This window comes from Panthera tigris, chromosome B1, assembly GCF_018350195.1.
Source record: "Panthera tigris isolate Pti1 chromosome B1, P.tigris_Pti1_mat1.1, whole genome shotgun sequence".
NCBI lineage: Eukaryota > Metazoa > Chordata > Mammalia > Carnivora > Felidae > Panthera > Panthera tigris.
In genome coordinates, this window is record NC_056663.1 from 122,025,549 (window position 1) to 122,049,447 (window position 23,899).

At 36.4% G+C, this 23,899-nt stretch overlaps 1 protein-coding gene across 6 annotated transcripts in view; it reads left to right on the forward strand.

The window, feature by feature from the left end:
* The window catches only part of EIF4E (eukaryotic translation initiation factor 4E), a 48,044-nt gene that overhangs the window by 19,377 nt on the left and 4,768 nt on the right, over positions 1-23,899 (forward strand). For all 6 annotated transcript variants that reach the window (XM_015537040.2, XM_042984144.1, XM_042984143.1 and 3 more), the window contains 4 exons: positions 8,625-8,731; positions 19,405-19,500; positions 22,672-22,735; positions 23,434-23,547. In XM_015537040.2, the coding sequence (XP_015392526.1) occupies positions 8,625-8,731; positions 19,405-19,500; positions 22,672-22,735; positions 23,434-23,547 (381 nt within the window). The remainder of the gene's footprint in view (positions 1-8,624; positions 8,732-19,404; positions 19,501-22,671; positions 22,736-23,433; positions 23,548-23,899) is intronic.

The following is a 23,899-nucleotide window of genomic DNA, read 5'->3' on the forward strand; positions in this document are numbered from 1 at the left end:
AAAGTCATAAAACACCATCCTTTTCTGTTCTTATTTGCTTACTCTTCTCATTATTTCATATCTTTAATGTATGTAGTGCCTTCAGTTTACTGAAATGTGGAGTAATTTGTAGAGATAATTGTAGTTATCTTTGCCATAATAGCATTTATATTTCTGTTAATTCTGCAACTGGTCTTTTCTAATTCTGCTAAGAAAAGTAGTGAAGCAAGGAAGGGAGAATATGAGAAAGTGGTATTGAAAATGGGTTACCAATAATATCATTATCCATTATTTGTTGTTCTGTTGAATTTGCCTGCAATTATACAACTGTGAATGGCAGAGCTGGGATTCTAATCTGGGTGACATGGCTCGAGAGTATGTGACCTAAACCAGTGCTTCTCATACTCTAGCAGAACATGAGTTTGTTTTCTATTTTGTTTTTAAACAGTTTTAATGTTGTAATGTTTTTGTAAATCATGGAAATAGGATAAAAGTGAAAAAAATGCACAAAAATATAAGCCTGAATTTGCTATTTTTAGTGTGACCAGGTACAAAAATACTGTCAGATTTCTATGAAGTATTCTAAGTGTTTATGTTCCATATTATTTATTTATTTTGAGAGAGCGCACACATGCACGTGCTGGAGGTGGTAGGAGGGGCAGAAAGAAAATTCCAGGCAGGCTCCACACTGTCAGCACAGAGCCCCATGTGGGCTTGGATCTCACAAACTGAGATCATACCTGAGCCAAAACCAAGAGTCCGATACTTAACCGACTGAGCCACCCAGGCACCCCTACTTTCTATTTCTATACCTAACCTCATTGTAGACTACAACCAGCAGAAGTCTGTGGACCACACTTTGTTTTAAAACCTAACTTATTAGTGCCAAGGGAACTATTGATTTTTGCTTACTTCAAATTAAGGTTTAGGGGATGCCCCAAAGGTGTGGGGGGTTGGGAGACTCTGGAAGTTCTCAGTAGTAATATTTGTTCATTGAAGTAATGGAAGACACTAATTGGGTGTCCTGAGGGTAAGGCTCATTGTTACTTCTAAGGAGAGATAGTTTGTGTGTTTGGGTTGAGTTAATGAAAAATCTTGAATGTTCATAACCATGAAAAAGCACACCATGGTTTTGGAATTAAAGCAGTGTAGAATTGAACATGGCTAGAAGGAAGAATCTAAACTTTAGTCAGATTAGAGAGATAATACTATATCTACGGAGTAGCTTTATAATATTAGGATTGACCCACAAAGTTAATATTGTGTGTGGTACATGTGCTGGTTTTTGCAGAATGTTACTAAGTTCTACCATGCTGTAGCAACATTCAAAAGTTGCTGGAGATTTCTTTGTGGCTAATTATTAGACTTGTCCCACCCTTGCTCTACTCCCCCCCCCCCCCCCCCCCAACTTTCTTCTCTTGCTATGACACCTATTGAGCCCTGGGACCACTGAATTATAAGACAGCTTGTTTATTTGAATCTCATTAACTCAGCAAATCCAAAAACAGTTTTAATATTTTGCACTTAAACTCGTTGTCTTTTCTATTCCCTTACTTGTCATCAGTATTTAATCATTTTGATCTGTCAGTGAATGGCTTCCATTGCTCACAAGATGAAAGGTACACTTTTAGCCTGACCTTTGAGGCCTTTCACAATCTCCCTTCAGCCCACTGTTCTAGTGTGTGTTTGGTTTCATGAACTCTTTAAGTCTCATTGGTTCTTTACCATCTTCTAGTTAAGCACTGCACTATCTCATGGCTTTGTGCTCTCCATTCTCACCACCTGAAATGTCTTATACAATAGTTTTTCAAGTATAGTTTGTCTTTTAAGTTAAAAATGTATTTGATTACTTGGAACAAAATTAACAACACAGGAAACAACAGGTGTTGGCGAGGATGTGGAGTAAGGGGAACCCTCTTACACTGTTGATGGGAATACAAACTGGTGCAGCCGCTCTGGAAAACTGTATGGAAGTTCCTCAGAAAGTTAAAAATAGAACTACCTAGGGGCTCCTGGGTGGCTCAGTCAGCTCAGGTCATGATCTCACAGTTGACGAGTTCGAGTCCTGCAATGGGCTGTGCTGACAGCTCAGAGCCTGGAGCCTGCTTTGGATTCTGTGCCTCCCTCTCTCTCTGCCCCTCCCCAGCTCATACTCTCTCTCAATAATAAATAAAACATTAAAAAAATTTCTTTAAAAAAAAAAATAGAACTACCCTACAATCCAGCAATTGTAGTACTAGGTATTTACCCAAAGGATACAGAAATACTAATTTGAAGGGATACATGCACCCCAATGTTAATAGCAATATCAACAATAGCCAAATTATGGAAACAACCAAGCGTCCATTGGTGAATGGATGAAGCTGTGGTGTGTGTGTGTGTGTGTGTGTGTGTGTACACACACTGGATAATTAGCCATAAAAAATGAAAGAAATCTTGCCGTTTGCAATGGCATGGATGGAGCTAGAGAGTATTATGCTAAGCTGAGTAAGTCAAGTCAGAGAAAAACATGATTTACTCATATGTGGAATTTAAGAAACAAAATAGGGGTTTAAAAAAAGAGGCAGACCAAGAAACAGGCTCTAAACTATAGAGAACAAACTGATCATTACTGGAGGGGAGGTCTGTGGAGGGAAGGGTTTAAGGAGGGCATTGGGCTGTGATGAACACCCAGTGTTGTATGTTAAGTGTTGAATCACTAAATTCTATACCTGAAACTACTGCTACACTGTATGTTAATTGGAATTTAAATAACAACTTGGAAAGAATGTATTTCATTACTTTGAGAGTAGCTATAATCTGTTAAATTAGCCTTTTGTGTTTTTGCATAATTTTAAAATTTAGAAATACTGGTAAAGCATGGGTATTTAAGATGTAATTTCCAATGAAATTTGCTTACAGAGGAGACTATCAAGCTGAGAGAGTAGATATAGGAATGTTGTGGAACTTCGCGGTGAAGAATTTTGTTTTTAAATTGAATGTAAATTTGAAACTATCTTATTATTTGCTCTATATGTAAAGCAACAATAAAAATGACAGGTTATAAAATAATGTTTTTTAGTTCTTCTACAATCATACAATAATTTTGGTTCCTTGCTGATTTGATGATCTTCCACATTTAAAAATAACTGATTGAATCAGTTGTTAAACATACCATGAAAACCCCTGCTATGGAGCTTTCAGAGAGAATTTTGTGAAATTGTTGTTAACAAATACCACATAGCCCTCCTGTACCTATTTCATGGTAATCTTAAGTCTCAGAAACCTTGGTAGTTAATAACTTTACAAATAGTTTTAAGAGGAGATAAAATTTTAAGATAATTTTATTTTCAAATTCAGTTTATATTAGAAATACTTAGCAAATTAGGACAAATAATGGATAATTTGGAGATTTGTTACAGGCTTATGCTTAAGAGTGGAACGAAAGTGGTTTTTTTGTTTCAGTCCCTTAGAAAAATAAATTTTATTTCTTTGTTCTGGTTTGGCATATGGTGGTAATTATAAATCATTTTTTGATCAAAGAGTTTAATATAGTATGGCCATCATTCTGGACATCGTTTCTCATTGTATATGTTGCCATAGATTCAAGAGGTTGTTTAGAAATTGGACTTTCCCTGTAGAATGGACTACCCCCACTGAATTAGCCTGAAAGTTTTAAATAGCCTACATTGATATTATTTTTCTAATGTTTTATCTCAGTTAAAAAAAATTCCGATTCTGTGAATCAAACTTAAGAGGTTTTATAACAACAATATAATAAGTTGAAAGAAATTAGCAGGAAATGATTTTAATGAGGCATGCCTCAATAGTCCCAAGTTTTGTTTTTTTTTTTTTTCCTTTGCAGTAATTTACAACCTAACTGCAAGAAACTTAGAAGGTGAGTGTTTGATAGTAAGCTTTTTGGTTTAAATTTCTGCTGATTAAGAATGGATTGGTGAGGGGCTCCTGGGTGGCTCAGTCAGTTAAGCCTCTAACTCTTGAATTTGGTTCAGGTCATGATCTCACAGTTCCTGAGACTGAGCCCCGTGTCTGGCTGTGTGCTGGCATCACGGAGCCCTCTGGGATTCTCTTTCCTGCTCTCTCAGCCCCTCTCCTGCTTGTGTGTGCCTGTTCCTCTCTTTCTCTCAAAATAAACATTAAAAAAAAAAGAATGGACTGCTAAGAAAAGTAGATGGTCATAACAAAATATGACCTAAATGAGAAAATGTATGCCAAGAAAATATGCCTTTTTTCTTTTTTTTTTGAAAATGTGCCCTGTATAATGTTAATGTTTTCATAGGTAATTTCTATCATGAAGTGGTTTCTAAATCTTATTAGATTTGGTTTGTGCCATATGAATATTTTCATAGAGTATTTTGTATTCCATCTTGAAAATAATTGGCTATTAAAACCATTTTTGCTTTATTAGAAGAGTTTGAGAAATCCTTAAGTTAAAATTTTAAACAGAAGACTATTAAACTGCACACAGTAACTTAAAAGACTAAATAAAAGAAACATCAATACTGCTTACGTTATGAAAAAGAGGTTTTAACTACTGAAAAGATGAATGTCTATGGTTAATATTTTTTTTAGAGTATTTGTCTTAACACCTAGCATATTTCTATATTAAAAGTGAATACTGAAAGATTTTAAATTATACTTATTCATATATCCACAGACACATTTTTTAAAGTTGAGTATTTTGGTTATAAGAAAAATCTAAAATTATATATTCTTAGTATAAAGACTAAAACATCAATTAAGGTAGGACTTTTAAATTTTAAAAGAAACTTTTTTTAAATTCTAGGAACTGAATATACTTTTTCCTGTTATTAACTGCTTTCAATTTCTATGTGTCCAGAGACTTTTTATACCATCTGAGTCTTTTATCATTCCCCTAATTGTGAAAAGAGTTGAGTAACCAAAAAGAAAGGAAAATACTGAGTTAGGTGACATTTTGGACCTCATGAAACTTGTAATTACTCATACTATAATTAATTATTTTTTAGTGTGCTGCTGACATAAACTGTTTAAATAAATGTTCTGAAAGTATGGTTTGTATTGAGGATTTGGAACTTATGAGTAAATTTTACTTGTCTTTTAGATAAGAGAATTTACTGAACTTTTGGAGGAAGAATATACTGCATACCCAACCTCACAAATCCATATATATACTCTGTCCTTTGCTAGGACCAATCACTAATATTTTAAACTCCCTAAAACATCATTATTATTGTTCCTTTAAACTAATATGTAGTTTCTTACATATTTACCCACTGATTTACCTTTTGCAGGGCTTTTCATTCCTTTTTTGCATTTTCATGTTCCTAGTGGGATCTTATTCTTCCTCTAGCCTGAAGACTTTTCCTTTGGTGTTCCCCTTATGTTGGACCTGTGTGTATGTGGGGTGGTGGTGGGGTGGGGTGGGGTGGGTGGGTTGTGAAGGATATTTTTCCTAGGCATTGAATTCTAGGTTGACAGTTTTTCTTTCAGCATGGAGATATTCTGTTGTCTTATGGCTTCCATAGTTGCTGTTGGAAAGTTAGGGGTGTGTGTGTGTGTGTGTGTGTGTGTGTGTGTTTCTCCCTCCTAACTGCTTTTATTTTTATTAAAAAAATTTTTTTTAGTAATTATTTTTGACAGAGAGAGGAGGGGCAGACACACACACACACACACACACAGAATTCGAAGCAGGCTTCAGGCTCTGAGCTGTCAACACAGAGCCTAATGTAGGACTTTCGAACTCACGAACTGTGAGATCATGACCTGAGCCGAAGTCAGGTGCTTAACCAACTGAAACACCCATCCGCCCCCAACACCGATTTCCTAACTGCTTTTAATACGGCTTCTTTATATTTAGTTTTCAGTAGTTTGAATCTGATGTGCCCAGATACAGTTTTGTTTGTGTTTTGCTGCTTGGAATTCCTTCAGGTTTTTGAGTCTGTGACTTGAGTTTCAGATGAGATACTATATATTTTGGTCATTATTTATGTATTGCTTCTGTCCCATTTTCTCATCTTGTCTTTGAACTTAATAAACCTCTTCGACAGTGTTTTTTTCTTCAAATTTTTATTTAAATTTTAGTTAACGTACAGTGTAATACTGGTTTCAGCAGTAGTATTCAGGGATTCATCACTTACATACAACTCCCAGTGCTCATCATAACAAATGCCCTCCTTAGTACTCATCCCCCATCTAGCCCATCCTCCATCTACCTCCTTCCAACTCCTCAGTTCTCTATCGTCAAGAGTCTCTTATGGTTTGTTTCCCTCTCTTTTTTCTCCCTCCTCCCATATGTTCACCTGTTTTGTTTCTTAAATTTCACATATGAATGAAATCATATGGTGTTTGTCTTTCTTTCACTTATTTCTCTTGGTATAACACACTAGCTCCATCCACGTTGTTGCAAATGGCAAGATTTCATTTTTTTTTTTTTACAGCTCAGTAATATTCCATTTGTGTGTGTGTGTGTGTGTGTATGTGTGTATGTGTATGTATTTACCACATCATCTTTATCCATCGGTTGATGGGCATTTGGGCTCTCTTCATAGTTAGGCTGTCATTGATACCAGTGTTTCTTAGCATCTATTTTCCCCCTGTCTCTATTTGAATATCTTCTGTTGACTTATCTTTGATTTCACCAGTCTTATTCTGCTGAGTTGAATTTCTTGTTAATCAAATTAAGAGAGCTCTTAATTTCAGACATTGTACTTGGCAGTTCCATAATCTCCATTTGGTTCCTTTAAAATAGATTTGTTCCCTTTTTTTTTAAGTTTATTTATTTTGAGAGAGAGAGCACACACAAGGCGGGGAGGAACAGAGAGAGAGGGAAAGAGAATTCTAAGCAGGTTCCACACTGACAGCACAGAGCCCAGTGTAGAACTCAAAATCAGGAACCATGAGATCATGACCTGAGCCTAAACCGAGTCAGATGCTTAACTGACTAAGCCACCTAGGCACTCTCAGTTTCATTTTCAAATACTCTGTTTTTTTTCATCTTTCTATCTTTTCTTCTATTTTACTGTAACAATCTTGATTATTAAGACTTTGCTATTTTCCCATAGAGACACAGGATTATGTTCTCTCCTGAAGAGTGTAGAGTTTGGTTCTTTGAGGCACTTAATTTATAGGTAGATTACCTTGATATTGTCAAAGGTTGGTTTTAGGTTTTGTTAGATATGTTTCACCTGATTCCTAGGGCATGGCCTTTCTAGGATTTCATCAGAAAGCTGAGGATTTCACCCACCCACTCTGGCTTGGTCTGAACCCAGTCTTATGTTATTCGCCTCTGAAGTCTTGGCTCAGCTGTTCCTGTACTCTGAATGTCACAGTTTAAACTAGCCAAGGACCTGTGAGGGCTTTTTACGTAGATTTTTTGAGGCTCACACCTCTGCAGCCCATTTTTCTCTAGTACTTTGTCCCCCAAAGCCCACCTGCCTTGTTAGTCCCTAACTGTTCCCTGTTTATTCATGGAGACTGCCTGTCTGGAGACTGTCATTAATTTTAAGCTAGTGGGGTAAGGAATAGTTTTTGGTAATTATACGAAGATGTAAATTGACTGTGATGGAAAAATGCAGTAAAAAGTGATTTTTAAAGCATTGACTATGTAAATTTTAGGGTCTTAATTGCTTTGTAAACATTTAAATTTATTACTTAAGTGATCACACCAATAAATTCCTATTGAGTATAGCACTTTGCTCATTGGCATTATAATTATGAGCAAAATCAAGACCTAGCTCCTGCTGTGAGCAATTTCTTAGGCCAGTAGAAATTAATTCCTGGACATGTCATGTTATTAAGAAAAATGTGTTTTGTCAGTTGAATATTTACCACCTACCTGCTAGATCTTTTAGATCCTACATAACTGATTTACATAATCTTGTTAATGTGAACATAATATCTCGAGGGTTTTGCTGGTTTAAATTTGACTCCTAGACTCTTGTTGTGGTGCCCTTTTTGAACAAAATCAGCTTTTCTTTTAGCTTCTGGTGCCTTTCCTTGGAATTCTGTTTTGTTGACCATAATTTATAACAGAATGAAGAGCTACATGAGCTGTGAACACAGATCATCCACAAGCTCCTTTTTTCCCTGACATTTTTAGATGATAATATTAATTATGTCTAACCAAGAAGAAGATTTAGTTCAAGCCAGTGTCGAGCTTTTTTGCCTAGGGCTAGTTGAAAATGACAGAAGTTGCAGAACTTTTAGGTTACTATATAACAGTATGACATGAAGGAAAGACCTATATAGTATTGACTTGGTCACTTTATAAAGCTGTTATACTTTCCAACATTAGTTGTATTCCCCCCATTCTCCAAATCGTACATAGTACTTTAATGGTATGTTAAGAAAGACAGCTGATTTCCTTAATTTTGTTGCATGGTGTCTAACAGTCTTTCTGATACTAAAATGCTTAAGTGAAAGATAACTGTATACAATATTGTTACTGTATTTTTAAACTTGAGAAACCCTTTGCTCTTAGTGCAAAGATGGCTAGAATGGGAGAGTCTGGTGCTTTTCTTAGAGCTTGGTCTGTGGTCTATTTTATGAAATGCTTCTGTAATTCTTTCTCCTTAGGGAATATTGGCAATATTAGTTCAAGTTGATTTAGAGTATTGCTATCATAGTTAAGACATTTAAAATAATGTTTTATTATTTTCCATTAGGAAACCACCCCTACTCCTAATCCCCCGCCTTCAGAAGAAGAGAAAACAGAATCTAATCAGGAGGTTGCTAACCCAGAACACTATATTAAACATCCTTTACAGAACAGGTAAGCCTTCTGACATACAAGTTTTTCTGACTTAGGCAGTAAGGTAAGTGGTGAATGACTGGGTGAGACTAGTTTTAAATATATTAGGTTGAGGATTCCATTTTCATTTGGATAACCTGTTTCTAGTAAGCAGTGTTATGTGTGAGTCTTGAGCTCAGAAAGAACTGGTTGAGACATTGGGTTTGAAGTTCACCAGTAATTGGTGGTGAGTGAAACTAGTAGTACATGAATTCTCTTTAAAGTGAACTTGACTCAAGACAGAGGCTTGGGATACCAGCATGTAAGGGATTTTTTGGAGGGAGAATGCCTATGAAGGGTTTAGACATATAAACTGTATAAACTAGAGTGGTGGTCAGAGAAGCAAAGAAAATGGTTTGTTTTAAGGACAGGTATGTGGTCAATAGTGTATGTGCCACAAAAAGGTCACATACCCATTGGATTGAGTAATAAACATTTCAAAATGACCATTGGATTGAATAGCAAATTCTTTGCTAATGTAGGAGAAAATTTAGTAGAATGTAGATGATGGAAAAAGATTGGAGTAGTTTGCATAGTGAATAGAAAGTATACAAATGTGTTATAGAGAAGATAAGCAACTTAAAGTTGGGGTGTGAAGGAGAAAAAGCTCTAAGGGATGTGGAGTCTGGTGGGTGTTTTTTTTTTTTTTTTTTTTTTTTTAAAGTAGGCTCCACAACCATTGTGGAGCCCAATGTGGAGTTCGAACTCACAACCCTGAGATCAAGACCTGAGCTGAGATCAAGAGTCGGACACTTAACTGAGCTACCCAGGCACTCCGGTTAGTTTGTATTTAAGCCAAGTTAGAAGAAAAGAGGAGAGGTTAAGATGAGTTAAGCTTTGGGGCACCTGGGTGGCTCAGTTGGTAGAGCATGTGATTCTTGATCTCAGGGGTTGTGAGCCCCATGTTGGGTGCAGAGCCTACTAAAAAAAAAAAAAAATGAATTGAGTTTCATAGTTACAGTTGACTATAGCTCATTAACACCACCCCACCACTTACCAGTATGTTTGTATTTTTATGGTTTATATGATGAAAATTAAAATGAATGTACTGAGAGCTGATGGTGAGAAGAAAAAGGCAATGCAGAAACATTGTAAGAATCTGGAGGAAAGTAAATTGGAATTAATTTCTGGGGATATATAAGTGTTCAAGTTCCTTTCATTCTCCTACCCCAAGACTTTTAAAGATCCTATAAGCCTATGTATGTTTCACAGCATACTTTGTTTTATTGGATTTTGCAGATACTGCATTTTTTTTTTCAAATTGAAGGTTTGTGGCCATCCTGCATTGAACAAGTCTGTTGGTGCTATTTTTCCAACAGCATTTGCTCATTTTGTGTCTCTCACATTTTGGCAGTTCTCACAATATCTCAAACTTTTTCACTGTGTTTGTTAGGGTGATCTGTAATCAGTGATCTTTGATTTGTTACTATTATAGTTGTGTTGGGGCACCATGAACTATGCCCATATAAAATGGCAAACTTAATAAATGTCGTCTGTGTTCTGACTGCTTTCCTGACCAGTTGTTCCCCCATCTCTCTCCCTCTCCTCTGTTCTCCCTATTCCCTGAGGCACAATATTGAAATTAGGTCAATAAGTAACCCTACAGTGGCCTCTAAGTGCTCAGGTGAAAGGAAGAGTCCCACACATCTCACTTTAATTCAAGAGCTAGAAATGATTAAGCTGAGTGAGGAAGGCATGTTGAAAGCCAAGAGAGGCCAAAAACTAAACCTGTTGTTCAACAGCCAAGTTGTGAATGCAAAGGAAAAGTTCTTGAAGGAAATTAGTGCTACTCCAGCAAGCACATGAATGATAAGAAAGTGAAACAGACTTACTGTTGAAATGGAGAAAGTTTGAGTGATCTGGATAGAAGATCAAACCAACCTTAACATTCCCCTAAGCCAAAACCTAATCCAGCGCAACGCCCTAATTCTCTTCAATTCTGTGATGGCTGAAAAAGGTGAGGCAGCTGCAGAAGAAAAGGTTAAAGCTAACACAGGTTTGGTTTGTGAGGCTTAAGGAAAGAAGCCATCTCCATAACATAAAAGGGCAAGATGAAGCAACAAGTGCTGATGTAGATGCTGCAGCAAGTATCCAGAAGATTTAGCTAAGATCATTATGAAGCTGGCTTCGCTAAACAATAGATTTTCAGTGTAGATGAAACAGCCTTTTAGTGGAAGAAGATTTAGTCCATCTAGATGGACTTCCATAGCTAGAGAGGAGAAGTCAGTGCCTGGCTTCAAAGCTTCAAAAGACAGGCTGACTTTCCTGTTAGAGTCTAATACAACTGGTGGCTTTAGGTTGAAGCCAGTGCTCATTTACCATCCTGAAAATCCTAGGGCCCTAGAGAATAATGCTATATCTACTCTCCTGTGCTTTATAAATGGAGCAATAAAGTGGATAACAGCATTTCTGTTTACAACATGGTTTACTGAATATTTTAAGCCCAGTGTTGAAACTTGCTCAGAGCAAAAAGATTCCTTTCAAAATACTACTCATTGAAAATGATTCTGGTCACCCAAGAGTTCTGGTTGGGATGTACAAGGTTCATGTTATTTTCATGCCTGCTAATACAACATCCATTTTGCAGCTTAGGAGTAATTTTGACTTCCAAGTCTTACTATTTAAGAAATACATTTTGTAAGACTATAGCTGCCATAGATAGTCATTCCTCTGGATGATCTGGGCAAAGTACATTGAAAACCTTCTGGAAAGGATTCACTGTTGTTTTTTGTTTTTTAATGTTTATTTTTGAGAGAGGGAGAGAGTGCGTGGGTGGAGGAAAGGCAGGGAGAGAGGGGGACAGAGGATCTAAAGCAGGCTCTGCAGAGAGCCAGATGAGGGGCTCCAACTCAGACTGTGAGATCATGACCTGAACCCAAATCAAAGTCAGACGCTTAATCAACTGGGCCACTCAGGTGCCCCTGGAAAGGATTCACCATTCTGAGATGCCATTACGAACATGGTGATTCATGGGTAGAGCTCAAAATGTCAACATGAACAGGCATTTGGAAGAAGTTGATTCCAGTCCTCCTGGATGACTTTGAAGGGTTCAAGACTTTGGTGGAAGAAGTAACTACAAATGTGGTAGAAATAGCAAAAGAACTAGAATTAGAATTGGAGCCTGAAGGTGTGACTGAATTCCTATAATCTCATCATAAAACTGAATGGGTAAGGAGTTGCTTATTATGGATAAGCACAGAAAATAGTTTCTTGAGATGGTACCTACTCCTGGTGAAGATGCTGTGCAGATTGTTGAAATGACAACAGAAGATGTAGAATATTACATAAACTTAGTTGGATAAAGCAGCAGCAGAGTTTGAGAGGATTGACTCCAATTTTGAAAGAAGCTCTGTGGGTAAAATACCAAACAGCATTGCATGCTATGGAGAAATCGTTTGTCCAAGGAAGAATCAATCAGTGTTGACAGCAAATTTTCATTGTTGTCTTACTTTAAGAAATTACCACAGCCACCCCATCCTTCAGTAACCACCCACTGGTCAGGCAGCAGCCAGCAACATCAAGGCAAGACCTTCCATGAGCAAAAAGGTGACCCACTAAAAGCTTGGATAATGGTTAGCATTTTAAGTTTATTTATTTTGAGAGAGAAGTCCTCAAGCAGGGCTCAGACTCATGAACTGTGAGATCATGACCTGAGCCAAAATTAAGAGTCGGATGCTTAACTGATTGAGCCATCCAGGCACCCCCAGCAATAAAATATTTTTAAATTGAAACATACACATTTTTAAATACATAATCCTATTGTATCCTTACCATACTACAGTATAGTATAAACATAACTTTTATGTGCAGTGGGAAACCAGAAACTTCAATTGACATTATTGCAATATCTGCTTTATTATGGTGGTCTGTAACTGAATCTGCAGTATCTCTTATCGTTTCTCATTATCTTGGTAGACTCACTGAAATAAAAGTCCAAATGTGTTTTATGTAGTTTTTTCATAGGAGACCTGTAGTTCAGCATATCCTGTAGCGAGGAAGAAATTAATGCTCTGGACAGTGAAGATTGTCAGCTAGTGAGTGAGTTATCAAAGATCAGATAGTCCATAGAGGTATAATCTATCCTCAAGAAAGCATTATACCAAAGTTGAACTATTGATTAGCAGCAATTTCATATAATTCAACCTAACAGCACCAAACCCCTTAAGGTATTTTTTCATCTTTTTAGTATTATCTTATAAAAAAGCCACTCTGTATGCCTTCTGTGCTAAGCCCAGTTTTTAGTGTTGTCGTTGGGGAGAGTAATCAAGACATAATCCCTCACAGTTTGAATAAAATCTGAGGAGTCCTGAAAAGTGTCATACGGGGGCCCCTGGGTGGCTCAGTTGGTTAAGCGACTGACTTCAGCTCAGGTCATGCTCTCATGGTTTTGGTTTTGGGGTTCCAGCCCCACATCGGGCTCTGTGCTGACAGCTCAGAGCCTGGAACCTGCTTCAGATTCTGTGCCTCCCTCTCTCTCTGTCCCCCCCCCCCTCCCCCACACACTCTCTCAAAAAGTAAGTAAACATAAAAAAAAATTTTTTTTTTTTAAAGCATCATCAGTAGGGGTGCCTGGGTGGCTCAGTCAGTTGAGCGTCCAGCTTCGGCTCAGGTCCTGATATCATGGTTTGCGAGTTTGAGCCCTGCGTCGGGCTGTGTGCTGACAGCTCAGAGCCTGGAGCCTGCTTTGGATTCTGTGTCTCCCTTTCTTTCTGCCCCTCCCCCGCTCATGCTCGCTCTCGCTCGCTCTCTCTCTCTCTCTCTCTCTCTCTCAAAAATAAATAAACATTAAAAAAAAAATTTTTTTTTAAGTGTCATCAGTAGACAAACTAATCCTAAAATGGGCTGTGAGGATTTCAGTTTCTCTATGATTGCACTTCTTGTGTAAAATAGCATCATTTAGAAAAATATTCCAGGATGCTTTATGTTCACATTTTGGTAGTTTCCTCATTATTTACTTAATCTATAATAATTATAAGAAAGCAAATCATCAGAGTACAAGTATATAAAGTAAATGTTCTCTGATTTTCCTCAGATATTCTCTTCTCCATTTTACTTTTCTTCACTCTGTGGAGTAGTCAGTGCTAAATTTGGTTTGTAGTTTTCCAGAGCTTTTCTTTTTTCTTGTTTTAAAATTTTTAATGTTTATTTACTTTTGAGAAACAGGGAGACAGCACAAGCAGGGGAGGGACAGGGACAGAGAGAGAGGGAGACACAGAGTCGGAAGCAGGCTCCAGGCTCTGAGCTGTCAGCACAGAGCCTGATGCGGGGCTTGACCTCATGGAGCGCGAGATCATGACCTGAGCCCAAAGTCAGACGCTCAACCGACTGAGCCACCCAGGCGCCCCTCCAGAGCTTTTCAATGTACATATCTTTTTTTTTTATACAGGTGACCTTTTTTGTTTGTGCAGATTTGGGCTCATTATTTTAAACTACTGCCTTATAGTAAATGAATATATAGTCATATTAAGCTTATATTAATGAGTATATAGATTTTTTTTGTTTTCTATTTACAGTGTTGTAGTGTACACATTCCTATATGTTTTTGTGCACTTGTGTGAATATATTTATAGAAGTTTCAGATTTCTTAGGTTAAAGACTAACTTTTGTAGATAATTGCCAAATTATCCTCCTTTTATCAGTTTAGGCTCTTAGCAGTTTGAGAGTTCCTGGTTTCTACATCTTTGCCAATTGGTGCCATCAGTCTTTTCAGGACCAGATGAACTGGTCCTATTCTGATTTATAAAACCAATGTCTTGTCATTTTGTTTGCATTTCTTTTATTGAAGTTCCAAAGCAGTTTCATATTTATTGATCATTTTTGTTTTTATCTGTGGACAGTCTGCTCATTTCTTTTGTCTGTTGAGGTGGAGGGGTGGTATCTTTTAAAGTTTAATTCCAAGCACTATAATTAGGGATGCTAAGTCATCCAGGTGGGGCATTAGGTTGAAAATGAATTCCCAAATCATTTGTCTTATAGCATTGTCTGTGGAATTATGTTTTTTACACGTCTTTTTTTTTTGGTGGGGGAGGGAGGGGCAGAGGGAGAGAAAATCTCAAACAGGCTTCATGCCCAATGCTGGGGGGAGCGTTGGCAGGTGGGAGACTTGATCTCATGATTTCATGACTGTGAGCCAAAATCAAGAGTTGGATGATGCTTAACTCAGGCACCCCACAGGTTTTTGATATTTATGTAGTCCAATATCACCTTTCCTCCATGGCTCTGGGTTTCATGTCCGACATCTTAGGGATAACTTTACCCACATAATTATCCCCCCCTTTTTTTGAAAGTTTATTTATTTGTTTTGAGAGAGAATGTGCACGCAAGTGGGGGAGGGGTAGAGTGAGAGGGAGAGAGAGAGAGAATCCCAAGCAGGCTCCATGCTGAACACACAGGGCTCTTCTCACAGCCGAGAAAGATCATGACCTGCACTGAAACCAAGAGTCAGTCTTAACCAACTGAGCCACACAGGCACCCCTACCCACATAATTATTCTATTAAATAACTGCATGGTAGTCTCTTTTATATATGTATATGTTATTTAAGTCAGCAGTTCTCAAACTTTTTGGTCTCATGGCCTTTTTATACTCCTAAAAGTTATTGAAAGGGCTCCTGGGTGGGCTCAGTAGGTTAAGCGCCAGACTTCGGCTCAGGTCATGATCTCACGGTTCGTGGGTTTGAGCCCCTTGTCGGGCTCTGTGCTAACAGCTCAGAGCTTGGAGCCTGCTTTGGTTTTGTCTCTCCCTCTCTCTCTCTCTCTGCCCCTCCCCTGCTTGCTTTCTGTCTCTGTGTCTCTTTCAAAAATAAACATTAAAAAAATTTTTTTTAAGTTATTGAAGACTTCACAAAGCTTTGGTTATATAGATTTTTATCTATTTCCATTTATTATGTTAGAAAAAGCCGAGAATGTGTAAAATTAAATACTCATTTAGAAAATCCATTGTATGTTAACATAAGTATTTATATTTTATTTATTTTGAGAGAGAGAGAGAGGGAGAAAGGGGCAGAGACAGAGGAAGAGAGAAAATCTCAAGCAGTCTCCACACTGTCATTGCAGAGCCCTGTGCCGGGCTCAAACTCATGAACTGTGAGATCGTGATCTGAGCTGAAGTTGGATGCTTAACCGACTGAGCTACTCAGGCACCCCAACATAAATATTTTATATGAAAAAATATTTTAAAAATATAACGGGAAGTATAGCATCTTTGCGTTTTTATAAATCCCTTCAAGTGCCTGACTTAATAGAAGTTAGTTGTATTTTTATAGCTGCTTCTGCATTCAGTCTATGGAGGAGATAAGTTGTTTTATATTAAGTATGAGAAAATGTGAAGTCACACAAATTCATGGTTGGAAAATGGAAGAGGGTTTTTAATAGCCTTTTAAGCTAATGATAGCTATTCTTCTTTGATACTAGGTTTCTTATAGGTCACCTGTAATGTAAAATCTGAAACCATATCCAAGAACCTTTCTTTCTTTCTTTCTTTCTTTTTTTTTTTTTTTCCCAGTATTTTATTTGTTTTTGAGAGACAGAGTATGAGTCAGGGAGGTGCAGAGAGAGAGGGAGACAATCTGAAGCAGGCTCTAGGGTCTGAGCTGTCCGCACAGAGCCCAACATGGGCTTGAACTCTTGAGCAGTTAAGATCATGACCTGAGCCAAAGTTGTACGCTTAACTGACTGAGCCACCCAGGTGCCCCTCCAAGAACTTTTCCTACTCTGTTATGTTAAAAAAAATCTATTGGCTTGTCTTGCATTTGGAATGGATCTTTTACTCATGCATGATTTTGCAACATCACTGGTCATTTGGAAAACAGTGAGTTATACAGATCTTCTGGATATTGATACTTTTCATTATATAGTATCAAAACAGTAATATTTGTATCACTAGTACTAAACTTTAGTAAGTTTGTCAAGCTCAACAGGGGCACATGCAGGATATCCAAAATTCTGATTTTTCTCCTGAAAGCCCACAGTAAAGCATCAGGCTCACTACTTCATTTTCAAGAAATAACCATGGTTTATCTGTCAGTCATGGTTAAAGTGGTGTGCCATGAAAAAAGTGGCTAATTCATTTCACAGTTCAGTTTTTTAAGCATTGTTCTTTGGTGTGCAGAAGTGTTTTTTTGTCGTTTTTGATCTTTTTGCAGAGTATGAAAAAGACTGTATACAGATTGAAATTTAATGAAACCAATAATTACTGCTTCACCAGTTGTATTCTTAGCTAAAACATTGTTGTTACTGTGAGAGGTGGTGATAATAAAGGGTATAGTGACTACTAATACAGTTCGGTCCCACTGTATGAAACTTTGTAAGACACCAGCAGATTCACTGCACCATTGCTTTTGTACCATTAGTATAGATGTTAACACAGTGAAAAGTAAAAGAATGCCTTAGCATTATTATGAAAATAGTTTTTACTTATCACATCTTCTGATAAGGGTCTGGGGGTCCCCTAAGTGTCTTGCAAACCACATTTTGATAACTGTGATTTAAATGATCCCTTGTTGAAGGCACGTAAGATGTTTCCAAATTTTCCAGTATTAAGAACATTCTTGTACAACATTTTTGCCTAGTCATCTAATTATTAGGATAAATTTTTGCATGTTTAATGGCTGAGTGCAGTAAAAAAGACAAAAAGACAATTTTGGTATCATGTTTGAGATATAATTGACCTATTATATTAGTTTCAGGTGTAGCACATAACTCAGTATTTATGCATATTGTGAAATGATCACTATAGAAAGTTTACTTAACATCTGCCATGATAGAGTTACAAAGCTTTTTTCCTTGTGATGAGAACTTTTATTGTTTCTTAGCAACTTTCATACACATAATACATTGTTACTAACTGTAGTCACCATGTTGTATGTTACATAGTTAGGAGTTATTTATTTTATAACTGGAAGTTTGTTACCTTTTGACTGCTTTCACCCTTTTTCACACTACCCCTACTTCTAGCAACCAGTCTGTTCTCTGTGTCTATGAGGTTGGTTTTTTTGTTTTTTAAGATTCCACATATAAATGAGATCATATGGTATTTGTCTTATTTCTTTGTTTCACTTAGTTAGCATAATGCCCTCAAGGTCTATTCAGTGTTGCAAATGACAAGATTTCTTCCTTTTTTTTTTTTTTTTTGGGGGGGTGGGCGAATAAATACCCGTTGCGTACATACAACACTTATTTTATCCATTCATTCTTTGATCGACGCTGATGTTGTTTGCACATCTTGACTTTGTAAGTAATGCTGCATGAACATGAGAGTGCATATATTTTTTTTGAGTTAGTGTTTTCATTTTATTCCGATAAATACCCAGAAGTAGAATTGCTAGACGATATGGTAGTTCAATTTTTAATTTTTTGAGGAAAGATTGAATTAATTTTGGAAGACCAAAGTATAGTACTTGACCTTACATTTATGTTTAATAATTTTTATGCCTTTCCTTTTTTCTTTTTTATCTTCCTTGATGGGGGGTTGGCAAATTCAGATTATCAAGTGGATGTTGAAATGCATCTCATTTTTATGTCTGATTATCCAAACATTAATCATGGAGTTATGAAATATATATATATATATATATGTATCAGTTTGGAAACCTATCTTTTGGTAACATTTTTGTCAATGAGAAAATAAAATTCTCCTTTTGAATTACCTTAGGTATAGTAATTCAGACAACATAATTGTACTAAAGATGTTATCTTGGGATATTTAATTATAACTTTGATATGACTGGAGTGTATCTTCCAGGTATTAGAATAAAACTTTTAACAGGTATATACAGATATGGAGAAACTAGTATACATTATTTCAGAATATATCTATGGTAGCATTACTCAATGAATCTCTTTATTTTGTTATTTTCCTATTGGTGTGTTTGAGTAAACAGAATTTATTAATAGTTTCCCCTCTTTTTTAGAAGTCCCATTATCCCCTCTTGGCTAATACCTTTTCATTTCTCTAAAGATCCAGCCTTCTTGTCCCTACTTTCCTTTCTGGTTAAGTACTTCCACTCTTTTTTCTTGAGTAACTGCTTGATATCTTGGTTATAGCACTTAGCACACTGTAATTGTCTCTCTACTACATTTCTGTGAATTACTCTGCGGGATGAGCCCCAATGGGTCTGTAAAGCATAGCAGAGAATCTGTTATGAAGTAGGTATAAAATACATACTTTAAAAATGAAAGAAAACTCATTTTTTGCCAGTGTAACCTACCATTTAAAATTATTCTTAAAACAAATTTTTAATTGTGTTAGAATACACATACCATAAAATTTACCATCTTAACCGTTTTCATCTTACATAACTAAAACTCTGTACTCATTACAGTTGTGCATTCCCTTTCCTTCTAGCCCCTGCCATTCTACTTTCTGCCTCTGTGAGTTTCATTACTTTAGGTACCTAATTCAAGTAGAATCATAATGTTTTGTCTTTTTTGATTGACTTATTTCACTTAATGTCCTCAAGGTTCATTCTCAGAATCTCCTTTTTAAGTCTGATAAGTATTCTACTGTATGTTTGTTTATACCACATTTTGTTTATCTGTTCATCTGTTAGTGAACACTTGGGTTGCTTCCGCCCTTTGGCTATTGTGAAGAATGCTGCTAGGAATGTGAGTGTAATAAAACTACCATTTTTTTTTAACACTGACTTTTTACTTGTAGATGGGCACTCTGGTTTTTTAAAAATGATAAAAGCAAAACTTGGCAAGCAAACCTTCGGCTGATCTCTAAGTTTGATACTGTTGAAGACTTTTGGGCGTAAGTAACCATTTTAGAATGTTTATTTTATGAACTGTGTAATTTTTCATTTTAAATCACTCATAAAATGAAGGGACGGTGAATAGTTAATAAATACTCATCTGTAAACCTACCTTTTTGTTTTTCCATCTCCTCACAACTGTTTGATTATTTCTCATCATTTAGAAAGCTTCAGTCTCATCATCCTTTAGCCCTGTGTATATTCTTTATTCCTCATCCCAAAAGATTCTTCTCTTGAAAGTCCTTTATTGCTTCTAGAACTTCGACAGTTTGTTGGAACATGTCCTTTTCTTGGTTGCCTAGATACATCTGTCCTATACTCCAGAGCTTTGTTAGGTTCCCATTTGTGCAAATTCTTTTTGGTATAACATCTGGGATTTCCTGTAGTAAGGATTCTGAGATTTAAAAAACTGAAGTCCTCAAAATTCAGGTTTGTCCAAGTGTCTTTGATGTTAGTTGATCAACTTCAAGAAGAATAGTTGAAATACCTTTGAGATTTTGTTTCAGATTTAGCAAAAAGTTCAGATTTGGGGGTCAAACCTTTGCTTGACTCAGTATAAAATTGTAAAGTCTTTTCAAGACGTTTTATAATATTGATTCTTTAAAACAAAGTTAATTTAGTATGTAATTTTATTTGGAAAGTGATTTCCATTTCAAAGATAAAACTTGTTTAAAAAGATTTTTAAGAGCTGTAAATTAACTAGCAGTTACCTAAAAATTCTAATTTGTACATCTGGTGCATTTTTAGATCATGTATCTGTATTGAATCAATGAGCAGCTCTTCTGTATTAACATAACCGTATGCCTGAGTATATTTTGCCCACACTAAGAACAGATTGTCAGAAGATTCATATATGTATACTTCCTCCAGGACAGAAACAATATTCTTCTGTATCTTTCCAGTGCTTTGCCCATAATAGACATTTAGTATATGTTTGAATCACTGAGGAAAAAAAGCATAGAATAATTAGAGAAAACTGTAAAATTGTGAAGTAGGCAAGTAGGCACTTTAAGAGTGGTCACTTCATATTGCAATCATTGACTGTTTTTTTTAAGTAATGAAACTATATTTAAATCCCCAGTTATTCATAAATCTGGTTGTCTAGTTAAACTAAGGTTATTTTGCCCTCCATCAAAACATCAGATGATTTTTTTTCCCTTAATTGTATTTGAGTCTTCTAAACCAAGTCTCCTATGGAGGAGGAAGAGCAAGAGTCTTGAACCATTTCCCCCACGGAATCAGAGCTGCGTTTATTTAGTTTGGTTAGCTTTCACCATTGTACATAATGAGGTTTCTAAGTGGGCCTCTAATTTAGAATATGGCTGCACACTTTAGTTATGTGTAAGCAATGTCATTGCATAGTGGACTTTTATAGTGTAATTTAGACATATGAAGGAATCCTTTAGCTTTCTGTGAATATCTAAGCACTTCTTAATTTCTCATTTTTTTCTGGCATATGTAGTGGTAAACAACTGTTGAGCCCTTTGGGATTTATGCAGTTTTGTCTATAGTGTTCTGATTCTGTTTAGATTGTGTCATTACAAATTTTCATTACTGTAAACTTGCTAAGAGACCTTAGAGCATCATGAAGGAGAAAGGAGGCACATAAAGAAGCATTGGTCATATCTACCTTGAATGCCATTGAAGACAGCTACTCCACCCTGTCCATTAATTTTATAAAGTAGTGGTCCTAATTTTGTAGTTACTGTTAGTATCCAGGCCTCTGTTGTTGCCTAGAGGGAGCTGCCAGTGATAATGTAGTTTGGGAAGAGTGACCGTTAAATAGAGTAACTCGACAAACCTTATTCAGCCTTATGCTCCCTCCCACCAAATTGAATTTATATATTACCCTGTGGAATATGATTCAAAGGATGCCAGAATCTTTCTTAAGACTACTTGAAGTATTTCTAGACTTGTTTAAAATAGCATCAAGAGAATCTGACTAAAGATAACAGCATTGTCCATGGTCTGCAGATGTAGTAAAGATCATATTTCTGCATCTAATATTGGAGACAGGCAAAGCATTCTTACTCTGCTGCCAATTTTATAACAATTTTGCTATAAGGAACTTTAGAAGATCAAATGATTTAGCCTTCTACCTTCAGGCTAGTGAGTATCTAAGTCATCTCAAGTGTTACTCTGTTACATTGATATTTTGAGAGAAAGAGAGAGAGAGTACATTTATTTATTTATTTTGAGAGAGAGTGCCAATAGGGAAGGGGCAGAGAGAGAAGGAGAGAGAATCCCAAGCAGGCTCTGTGCTGTCAGTGCAGAGTCAGATGCGGGGCTTGAGCTCATGATCCGTGAAATCATAACCTGAGTTGAAACCAAGAGTCAGGCTTAAGCGACTGAGCCACTCAGGTGCCCCTCTACCCTATGTTTAAGGGATTAAAATCACAAGGAGTAGGTCCTGGAACTGTTGTTTTGTTTTGAAAGCTTCCCAAATGATTGCTATGCTGACTGACTAGTAATGGTTGTGATATTTGAGACCCATTGGTCTGTTCTACTCTTGGATACCTTCATGGATATTAGTGTTATTTTATTTCAGTCATGCAGTCCTGAGAGTTGGGAAGTGTATCTTGCTTTCTCTTGGTTTGTCTTATGTGCTGAAAAAAAATTTTTTTTACATTTATTTTTGAGAGAGAGACAGAACACAACTGGGGGAGGGGCAGAGAGAGAAGGAGACAGAGAATCTGAGCTTTCAGCACAGAGCCGGACACAGGGCTCGAACTCATAAACTGTGAGATCATGACCTGAGCCGACGTTGGACGCTTCACCGACTGAGCCACCCAGGCATCCTCTTATGTGTTTAAAACTACTTGTTAATAGCGCCATAAATTCTTTCACGTACTTAAAGCCACTTCATCCCACCTAGTCTCAGATTCTCATACATACATATGTATGCATTGAGTTAACTAATACATCAAAATATACTTTTGTCAAAATAAAATCATTAAAAATATTGCCTTGAAAATCATCAAATGCTGATTCTTGAACTGACCATTATTAAGGTATCTCTTTGGTCCAGTTCAGAAATTGACTCAATAGAAAAACGAGTAAACATAAACTTTTATCTTTTGATTTTTATCATATTCTCTAAATGTATATGTGAGCACCTAAACTCTGCATTACATATTTTATGTTTATAATTGTCCTTTTGTTTTACCTAGTCTGTACAACCACATCCAGTTGTCTAGTAATTTAATGCCTGGCTGTGACTACTCACTTTTTAAGGTATGTTTAATCGGTGATTTCATATATTTTAAGACTGGACCATTCAGTTATTCATTAAGAACTCTTGTCAGAAACTTAGGAATAGTTAATGCTCTGAGGTTTGGAGAATAATTAAATTAGTTTTACTAGACTTTAGCATTAACCAATTTTGGCTTATTGCTATAAATAATTGAAATTGAGAGTCTGACTCTGGGTACACACTGTCGTTGATTTTTGCAGAGCGCTTTGATATCCAGTCTAGTCTCTTTATATATTTGAGTAGACCAAAGTAAGTCCAGAGTTTGTCAAGAATTCTTAACTTGGGGTGCATTGGTCCTTGGGATATTTATAAGTGGGTTCTGTCAAGTGGTAGGGGGGTGGAGGGGCATTCATTAACTCTCAAATTGCATAATTTTTACATACATTTTTTAGGCATAGAAATGTATGTAATTTTTCAAAGTTATCTGTTACTCAGTGTTTAAGAACCTCCAAATTAAATGAAATCCAAGGTTTGATAGCTAGAAGTATCTAAGTCAAGTCTCTAATTCTCCAATCTCATGCTTCTGGCTTTAATTCTTGTGTGCTTTTCCCCCCACTACGTCAATAAGTTTTATGGAGAATAAAGTAAAAAGTTGACAGAGTTGTTGCTTGCTCTTTCTAGTGATCTCTTCAGTTAAAGTAACAATTTTGTCTGATATTGTTATCTACTAACCTTTTAGGATGGTATTGAGCCTATGTGGGAAGATGAGAAAAACAAACGAGGAGGACGATGGTTAATTACATTGAACAAACAGCAGAGACGAAGTGATCTGGATCGCTTTTGGCTAGAGACAGTAAGGTTTTAAAATTATAAAGTAGTTTTGGCATATTAAAACTTACTTTGCATTGCATTTTACATTGATTACTTAATTGAAAAGATAAGAATGCCCACCCTATAAAATCTAAGCCGGCAATTAATTTTGTTCTATCATGTGAATACTGTATATTTTACATACTGGTACAGTGAAACCGTGTACCACATTACAGATCAGATAGAAAGTGATAGGCAGTTGACTCTCACCTTCCACAGTAAGCTCATCCTGGTCATTTCATTAACTTCAAAATTATAGAGCCTCACATTTTATATGATGTAAGTTTTTACAACCCTGTTAGAGTATTACTTTGTATACTAAATTTTTTATATCA